This window comes from Asterias amurensis, chromosome 3, assembly GCF_032118995.1.
Source record: "Asterias amurensis chromosome 3, ASM3211899v1".
Classification (NCBI taxonomy): Eukaryota; Metazoa; Echinodermata; class Asteroidea; order Forcipulatida; family Asteriidae; genus Asterias; species Asterias amurensis.
In genome coordinates, this window is record NC_092650.1 from 5,855,238 (window position 1) to 5,865,040 (window position 9,803).

A 9,803-nucleotide genomic window follows, 5' to 3' on the forward strand; every position below is an offset into this window, starting at 1 on the left:
TATTTGATTTGACTGATGCGCATATTATTTTTGAGTTAACTGAACAGCTGCTTGGCAAATATTCTAAACCTTGCATTTTATATCTTACACTTTTAGATCATTCATTAAAGGAACGTTATAGAATTGGTAAGAAAACAAATCGTGAAGATCACAGATTTACAAAAAAATTATACACGGTCTTATGATAATGATAGTAAAAAACATCCCTTGGAGTATCTCTGTCTGAAATGTCATATAATTATGATGAGAAACAAATAATCTAATTTCGCGTTTGGAGTTTATCGCTCAGTGAGCGTTTTATTCATTTTTGTGTTGGCATCGATCCAACGCAAAAACATGTGATCGGTTTTTCACTATTCTCTCGTGACCCAGATGGCTGATCAATCTCAAACTTCTACAGGTTTGTCAGTTTATGTATGTGATGGATTACATAAAGTGCTTACACTGCCAGCAACTGTTTTGTTAGCAAAAACCAATTCTGTAATGTTCCTTTAAGTATTACGTAGAGAGCAACGGGCTGTTATTTTGCACCTATTTACAAATATATGTTGTGTTAAAAACCCAATAATCTTCATCATGTCTCGCACCCGATATTCCAACATATACATCTGAAGTTACACGCCCATGATACGCACCGGCATCCCATTGAGAGAAAGCCGTCTGCTGCCCTCCTTTGCCGACCTTCACCACGCCCTCTATGTACTCGATCCAGAAAGGACGGAATTCATTTTGGTTGACGATATCGGGCTCATCATGAACACCGAATAGCTCAGTGCATTCCTCTGAATGACAGGCGTGGATAACCGACTTGCTGCCATCCCATCCGCCAATGGCTGGAAAGAATACAGACATACAATGCTAAATGTTTTGTATGCTTGCAAGAGAAATGGATTTGCTGAAGGAAAGTAAATTATACGTTAAAGTCACCTGGAAATATAATTGTTTTTCTTCAAACATTAGAGTATATGTTTCTGAACAATAAAATAATTTTTTTTAGTAATTGTTAATAAAGACTTATATGTTTAAACAAATAGATAAAGTTATGTGGGGGTGACTCCGCCTACCCCTTTTGTGACGTCAATCGAGGCAGACTTTGCCTCGATCGAACATCGAACACACGTATGCAAGTACATTCAAGTCTTAGTCGTGAGTTTGTACGTTTCGAAAAAGGTTTTTTTCTTGCATTTTCCCGGCAATATCAACCAGGTGTATTGCTGCTGGATGCAGCAAAACAACTAAATATGGGGTCAGTTTGCAAAGTGGTCCGGTCCGACGTCTTTTCCAGCGCTGTGCAGCAAACACTTCGAGCCGTCGTGCTTCGAGAATCCGGAATACACTACACATTTTGACATGAAGAGAAACGTTCTTTTCTTAAACATGACGCCATCCCAACAATTTTTCCAGCTAGTGGGGAAGTCGAAGAAGGTACCTGAAAGCCGTAACGAACCTAAAGGAGCATTTGCCTAACGTGAAAAAAAAATCAAGTGTTGTTGCTACTTTGAGGGCATGTTTTTAGCTTGCGTCAAGCGTCACTATCTTGTGTTGGCACTGCATACGATTCATCGCGCCTCGATTGACGTCACGAACAGCGCCCTCTCGGGTCGTTTTTTTCTTCAAATTTGTAAATAACACGGAAACTATTTTTGTTTAAACCTTAGTTGATTGTTTAGTCATATTCCACTCATCAAAACACATATTTTAGTGACAAAAGCTTTATATTGACAAAATAACACTTCCAGGTGACTTTAAACTTTTATTTCATCTTGCTTAGTGAACTTTTACATTACAGCATGAAACATGTTTTACCTTCAGAGAGTGTTTTGCTTTTTCGATAAAAATCACATTACATTTGTACTGCATGAAGTTCGAGTTAAATAAATTCATACATTCAAATTCCACATGGGCCTTGCAAGCATGTAACATCATTCAACGTGCACTGCATTATTTAACATACAATGTAATCTCATTGTAGCAAAGAAAGCAGAAAAGCACTTTATTAGGGTCATTTAAAATCAGATTTATTTGCTATTAACTATTAACTGGTTATTAGTTGACATATTAAACACTATTGGTGTGAATTATGTTATTCTTTTTTTTTTCAATAACACCATGAAATGTATGAAATGAATAGTATGCTTAAATTAAGAATTATTAGTGAATATTCAATAACATTTTCGCATGCCGAATATCAATGGTGTAAAAGTCATTTAGAATATAAAATTAAATTCGACTTACTTATTTCAGCAAACATGGAGTCGGTTGCGTTTCTCTCTGCAAGGGCTATCCTAAGGGCCGAGGAAGTTTTCCCTTTGAAGTCCAGCTTGAAGGGCATGCTCAAGGGACCCATGATGTACCTGAAGGTATGAGGGATTGATGGTTCAGTGAAGTACTCACATACATGCCCTGCAAATGAAAACCCCAAATGAAAATAAAATAAAATAATGGAATAAACAATTTGATAGATGTAAATAAACAATTATTTTTCTTTTTTACCCCGCTGGTTTATGGTGGGTTTTCAGAAAAAGAATGTTTAACAACAGCTACACAAAACACTAACAGTCACTAAGTTGTTGTTTTTCTTAGCAGATGTCTTTCAGAAACTTTTTCAAATTCAAATTCAGAAATAGTTGTACAGAAATAGTGTGAAAAATACAAAAGAGTGAGGGCATATAAAAAGTACAACAATTAATGGAAAGTAAACCACAGCCAACTACATTAGGATATAATGCTATCTACTTACAGCGTATGGGTGGCTCTCTGCGGCCGCGGCAGGTTGATCTCAGACTTGCGAATGCTCTTTTCTGCAGAGCCGAATAGTTTTCTCCATCAACTGCAGAGATCATTGTAGAACACATTTCTCCTTGCAGGGGCAAGACGTAGAAAATCATGACCAAACCGAGTGCCTGAATTAGGGAAATAATGTCACTTGAAATCTTTTTCAACATCGCGTCCATGCTTGATAGAAGTCGCCAGGACCGGAGGGATAGCAAATCTGCAAACATGCGACGTGTAGCGGTGTCTTGTTCTGGCGTATTTAAGTAATACTGCGTTTTCAGTTGCCTTGAAAAGCAGTGCGGTGTCTATAGCAACCATACTAACAACTTTTCCTATTGTCTGAAACGCGGCCGAAGGAACAATTTGTTTGATTTTATTACCAGCGAAGCGTGCCGCAATTTAATTAAGTGGTTCTCGCTATCCGTGCCACGTTTGCCACTTTCTCATCAAGGTCAGAAAATTAGACTGAAAGTATTATTTTAAAGGCAAGGAAATGGATTGGCAGTTATCAAAAAGTATCAGTTTTAATCTAAATGCTTGTTGATTATAAGATACATACCAATACCAAGTCTACAGAGAAAAATAGCACTTTGAATTATTATCAAGATAATAGCGTTTGAAGACCCATACCATTTCTTATATCGACTGCCACATGATCGATTAGCATGTGAAGATCCATACCATCTTATACACGATCGAAATAAGCTTGATATACTACAGACACATAATCCCCGACAAAAAACAACAACTCGTTTATCTCCTAGCTTTGACAAAAGTGTTTGCATTTTGTTCAGTGTCTTAAAAACTACAATAGAACACATTATTCCTTTTCCGTAATAATCACGTAGCCTATTATCTCTTTAAGCATCAGTTCACTTCACTGACCTTTAATACTGGCGCTGCATTCATAAAGGAATAGAGCTGTGGGTTTTCTGGTAAATTACTATAATTGTGTTTGCAGTTACTGTGTTTAAGTAGGTACATCATGCGATATTCATCAAAAGAAACAGATAGATAGATACATAATATTATAATAACGGCACTAGCAATACCATTCAACTTTATTTCATGTTATTTAATTTACCACCAAAATCGTTTGAAACACCAATCAAAGGAATAATACAAAGGCAATGTATGTTTAATTTAACTACGCGCAAATTTTAGTGCACACAAAAAATACTTGAGTATCACTGTTAAAGTTAACAATCCTTTGAGTTCTAGTAAAAACATTTCTACTGACTTTTTTTATATACTTAACGGCAGTGGACACTTTTGGTAATTACTAAAAATAATTATTAGCATAAAACCTCACTTGGTGACGATCGAGTAATGGGGAGAGGTTGATAGTGTAACACATTGTGAGAAACGGCTCCCTCTGAAGTGACATAGTTTTCGAGAAAGAAGTAATTTTCCACGAATTTGTGTTCGAGACCTCAGATTAAGAATTTGAGGTCTCGAAATCAAGCATTTAAAAGCACACAACTTTTGGTGACAAGGGTGCTTTTCTCGCAAGTTCGATGACCGATTGAGCTCAAATTTTTCACAGGTTTGTTATTTTATGCATATGTTGAGATACAGCAACTGTGAAGGCTAGTCTTTGACAATTACCAATAGTGTCCCATAGTGTCTTTGATTTCTCATGATTGATACATTCAAACCAAGGTAAAAATTAACTGCAGTGTTAACTGATACAATGTTCAGCATCTATTTATATTACTGCCTGACACAAACCGGAAAAGGTTTGTTGGTTCGGAATCTTTTGTTACAGTGACTTAGTTTGTAGCAATAAATTCACCTACTTGGTGGATAACATCTAATTTGTATCTTATATCAGACCGAAGTAGGAATTTGCAATAATTTTCGAATCTGCGCAATCTCAATTATTCTTATTAACGACACTGTAAAATGTTTAACTTAAACAATTCTTATGACGCCCTTTTCTTGGTTACAAATCATTTCCAAATATATATTCACCTACTTGATGGATAACATCAAATTGGTATCTTATTCGACTAGTCACTATTGTCCAGCAGAGGGCGCCCTACATGCAAAACGTCTTCAAATTGAACTTGATAGTTTGTTATCAACTCAAGTGACAGTAGTTGGTCATCACAAATAACACCGTTTCCCTTTTAAAGTTGGGTTGTCAATACTTTTAAGCTTGTATGTGGAGGCAAATTTAAGTTTTTTACTTGGTATTTATTTGTGCAGTTGCAGACCAGTGCTGTTCTATGACTTGAAATTGAGGGTTAAAGTACAAAAATGATGGCGTCTTAAGTGGTAAACGGAAAAAAAGAAAACCGCCCTCCAATAAAAGCCACTTTCGAATTTAAGACCAACTTCATACGATTATTGGACTTTAAATGATAGTCCCTCAGCATCGAAGGTAATACGTCTTAAATTGGTTTTTCTTTTATTGTTTTAAACCTTGTTTTGGTATAATATTTAGTAACAAATGAGGTTCAACAAATTCGGTGCCTCGAAATCTCTCTCCATCCAAATAGTGCTCCAATTCCTGGAAATAATTTCTTTCCACTTAAAACAATTTGTTTATTCCCTGGAAAAATATGGAAATAAATACATGTTTAGAAAAATAGTTTTGTTTTCTTAATGTTTAACTTTTAATTGTATCACCTGCTCATAAGGGATTCTGTAGTTTGTTCGATGTTCTTCTCTTTATAGGCTCTGCTTCAGTATTTAAATTTGCAACTTTTGACCCCATGCAAAAATCTGAAAGAAGACAGCGTCCCACTAAATTTATTTCATTATCTATAAACTTGCTGATTGAGCTATATGCTACACTTCGAAATTGCTAATGTAAAAATAACTGAACCCCATACTATTTAAATTCGAACTTTTTTGGTCACTAAACGTTTAACTAAAACAGTGAGCCATGGCACCTAACTCTACCACATGATTATAAAAGAACGGCTTTTAAAAAGCATAGTTATTCACTTGCCCAAACAGAACAGGCGCGCATTGGGCCTATGTTGTTAAAGACGGTGGACACGATTGGTAATATTGTCAAAGACCACTCTTCGCAGTTGGTGTATCTCAACATGTGCATAAAATAACAAACCTGAGAAAAATTTGAGCTCAAGCGGTCGTCGAAGTTAAATGATACTAATGAAAGAAAAAACAACACCTTTGTCACACGAAGTTGTGTGCTTTCAGATGCTTGATTTCGAGACCTCAAATTCTAAATCTGAGGTTTTGAAATCAAATTCATGGAAAATTACTTCTTTCTCGAAAACTACATTACTTCAGAGGGAGCCGTTTCTCACAATGTTTTATGTTATCAACCTTTCACCATTACTTGTAATCAAGTAAGTCTTTATGATAATAATTATTTTGAGTAATTACCAATAGTTTCTTTCCACTGCCTTTAAATAGCAAGCTTTGTGAAACAAACACAAGCAACATAATGTTCATTTTCCACGAAATGAACAACGTCAAAGACAAATAATTTCTTGAGTCCGTTTCACCAAGTGTTTTTCACTAAGGATGTCCGGACTAAATAAAATTACACTATTACATAAAATTCCTTGATGTGGATTATATTTTTTTCTGATTCACCTATTTAAAGGCAGCGGACACTATTGGTAATTACTCAAAATAATTATCGGCATAAAACCTCACTTGGTAACAAGTAATGGGGAGAGGTTGATAGTACAAAACATTGTGAGAAACGGCTCCCTCTGAAGTGACATAGTTTTCGAGAACGAAGTAATTTGCCATGAATTTGATTTCGAGACCTCAGATTTAGAATTTGAGGTCTCAAAATCGACCATCCAAACGCACACAACTTTGTGTGACAAGGGTAGGTGTTTTTTCTTTCATTGTTATCTCGCAACTTCGACGACCAATTGAGCTCAAATTTTCACAGGTTTGTTATTTTATGCATATGTTGAGATACACCAAGTGAGAAAACTGGTCTTTGACAATTACCAATAGTGTCCACTGACTTTGAGAGTTTACAGAACAACTTGTAATAAATATATCAAATTAATTGCAATTATTCTCAACCATACACTCTCATCTTACATCTTAAGATAATATACATCAGTACGTATTAAAGTAGAGAGAGTTGTGCTGTATTGCTTCTATTTACAAACATATGTTGTGTTGAATACCCAATTATCGGGATGATTTCTCGCACCCGATATTCCAACATATACCTCTGTAGTGACACACCCATGATACTGACCGGCATCCCATTGAGAGAAAGCCGTCTGCTGCCCTCCTTTGCCGACCTTCACCACGCCCTCTATGTACTCGATCCAGAAAGGACGGAATTCATTCTCATTGACGATACCGGGCTCATTATGTTCACCGAATAGCTCAGTGCAATTATCTGAGTGACAGGCTCTGATAACCGACTTGCTGCCACTCCATCCGCCAATGTCTTAAAGCAAACGGAGGTACAATGCAAAGCTATGTTTATTACGTTTACAATGAGATGTGGATTTACTGAAGGTATACTCGCAAGTCTTAAAGTAAGCGCAATACAATGAGCGCTACGTTTAGTATTAAAAGCGCAGCCATCTTGCGCAGCGTGGTTCTACATTACGTTAGAGGCTTTTCATTATAAAACTCATTAAGACCACCAAAGGAAGTTTATTTGAGAAATCAACTTTTAAATAAGTTTTTGCAAGCCAAAATGGCAGATCTTCTACGTCAAAGTCAGAACCATTTATAATATATGATGAGAATTTCTACTTACTTATTTCAGCAAACATGGTGTCGGTTGCGTTTCTCTCTGCGAGGGCTATCATGAGGCCCGCGAAAGTTTTCGCTTTAAAGTCCAGCTTGAAGGGCATGCTCAAGGGACCCATGATGTACCTGAAGGTATGAGGCTTTGATGGTTCAGTGAAGTACTCACATACATGCACTGCAGACGAAAACACGAACAGAACAATTTATTTTATTTTATTTTTCAAAAGAAATTAGGTACAGTTTGTTTGGATCTTCTCGTCTGAAAAAAAAGAACAAGGTAAAAACCTGGTGCAGCTTTTGCTGCTTGCTAATACGGTTTGCTTTTAAATTGTCATTAATCAAAAAACAAAACAAAAAAAACCCCGTCAGGAATCGAATAAACAAAATTGTATATACACGGAATCTTTCACAATCTTCAAAACTAAACAACAAAAACTACAAGAAATAGTTGTTATATTATTGTTTTACAAACACATTTGTTTTATTCTCAGTCAGATATTAAAAAATACTTCATCCTGCGGCCCTTTTAGGCATCTGAAAGCACACAAATTTGTGGAAGAAGCGTTTTTTCTTTCTTCATTAATCATTCACGACGACCACTTCAGATGACTCGATGACTCGATGACCACTTCAGTCAAAGTTTTCACAGATTTTTTATTTTTATGCAAATATGTTGGGAAACCGTAAGTGAGAATATTGGTTTTTGACAATATTACCAAAGGTGTCCAGTGCCTTTAAGTACAACATCACACCAATCATTCAACAAAACTATAAGGTCAAAAACGAAAGTTTTCAATAACATATGTGAGACTGGAAATAAAGAAAATAATAGATTCAAAAACACAACTGACCCTTTTTGTCCTCACTTTTGTTGTCCCCACTTTTCTTGTCGGGTTGTCGACATTTCGATCCGAAGGCCAGTACCGTTTTTCTTTGGAGACAGGCCCGGTTTTTTCCTTCAGTGGCGGAGATCATTGCTGAACACATTTCTCCACCCAGAGGCAGGGCATGAAGTATAATGGCCAAAGAAATTGGTAGGATAAAGGCTGAAACGAAAAGCAAAATTCTGTTTCCGAAAACCTGCATCTTGGCCTGAGGCATTTCGCGTTTTGACTGAGCTAACAAGAAACACGATTGATCTGTGACGTTTCAAAACGAATGACATCATCTCATATCGTTGACAACAGTAGTGTGTATGATAGCCCTGGCGGCCTTACACTTCTTGTTATACTACAGTGTATATGTGTACAGAGAAAGAGACCTAAATAGGGCTATATCTACGACAACTAAATCGTAACCCATAATCGTTGCATATTCATTAGTCAAAGTCGTTTGTTCTCTGGTCGCATGTGTCCTTCAGTAGGCCTTCAGTGGTACCAGCTTTATAGTGGCTTCTAAAAAGCTTTAAAGCTTGCGTTCTACTTCTTTAACGAATCTAATTTTAAATCGGAAATATGGTTTTAAAATCTGGCATTTCGAGAAAATGCTTAAGTTTTTCAACACCGAGTGTATTTAAAGGCACTGAGACTATTGGTAATGTTACTCAAAATAATTGTGAGCATAAAAACTAACTTGGTAACAAGCAATGGAGAGCTGTTGATAGTATAAAACATAGTGAGAAGTGGCTCCCTCCGATTCACACAAATATTCAATAAATTTATGTAGTTTTTCTCACGTGAGCTTAGACGGTTCCATGTTTGAGTCAAACGTTTGGTTTTACAAAAAGGCGGATCGGTGTTAGTTCACAAAGAAAACCACAAATTCGAGGGATATTTGCTAGCATAAACAAACTTACTTGGTAACGAGCAATGGAAAGCTGTTGGTAATATATTTCGAGAAATGGCTCCATCTGAAGTAACGTTTTTTTTTAGAAAGAGGGAATTTCTCACTCAAGATAATTAAACCCCTGACATTTTCAGGCATCTGAAAGCATACACATTAATTTGTGCACAAATGTTTTTTGTCATTAATCCATTGCGCCTGAATGATCAATTAAGTCCAAATTTTCACAGAATTTAAACCTTTCTTGAATATGAGTAATGGGAGAGGTTGATAGTGTGGAACATTGTGAGAAACAGCTCCCTCTGAAGTGATGTAGTTTTCGAAAAAGAAGTGATTTTCCACGAATTTGATTTCTTTCGATACCTCAGATTTAGAATTTGAGGTCTCGAAATCAAGCATCTGAAAGCAAACAACTTCGTGTGACCATGGTGCGACAAGGGTGTTTTTTCTAACATTATTATCTCGCAACTTCGACGACCGATTGAGCTCAAATTTTCCACCGGTTTGTTAATATTTTATGCATATGTTGA

At 36.3% G+C, this 9,803-nt stretch overlaps 2 protein-coding genes across 2 annotated transcripts; both read right to left on the reverse strand.

Moving 5' to 3' along the window:
* Nucleotides 1–209: 209 nt before the first annotated feature.
* LOC139934428 (uncharacterized) lies at nucleotides 210–2,954 on the reverse strand. Its single transcript, XM_071928661.1, has 3 exons — nucleotides 2,741–2,954; nucleotides 2,236–2,403; nucleotides 210–833 (listed from the first exon to the last, which is right to left on the reverse strand). The coding sequence occupies exons 1-3, from the start codon at nucleotides 2,952–2,954 to the stop codon at nucleotides 532–534; spliced, it is 684 nt and encodes a 227-aa protein (XP_071784762.1). The 3' UTR covers nucleotides 210–531.
* A 3,924-nt stretch (nucleotides 2,955–6,878) lies between these two features.
* Nucleotides 6,879–8,592, reverse strand: LOC139934429 (uncharacterized). The gene is made up of 3 exons (XM_071928662.1): nucleotides 8,373–8,592; nucleotides 7,499–7,666; nucleotides 6,879–7,180 (listed from the first exon to the last, which is right to left on the reverse strand). Exons 1-3 carry the CDS (start codon nucleotides 8,590–8,592, stop codon nucleotides 6,879–6,881), a joined length of 690 nt encoding a protein of 229 aa, XP_071784763.1.
* Nucleotides 8,593–9,803: the final 1,211 nt, after the last annotated feature.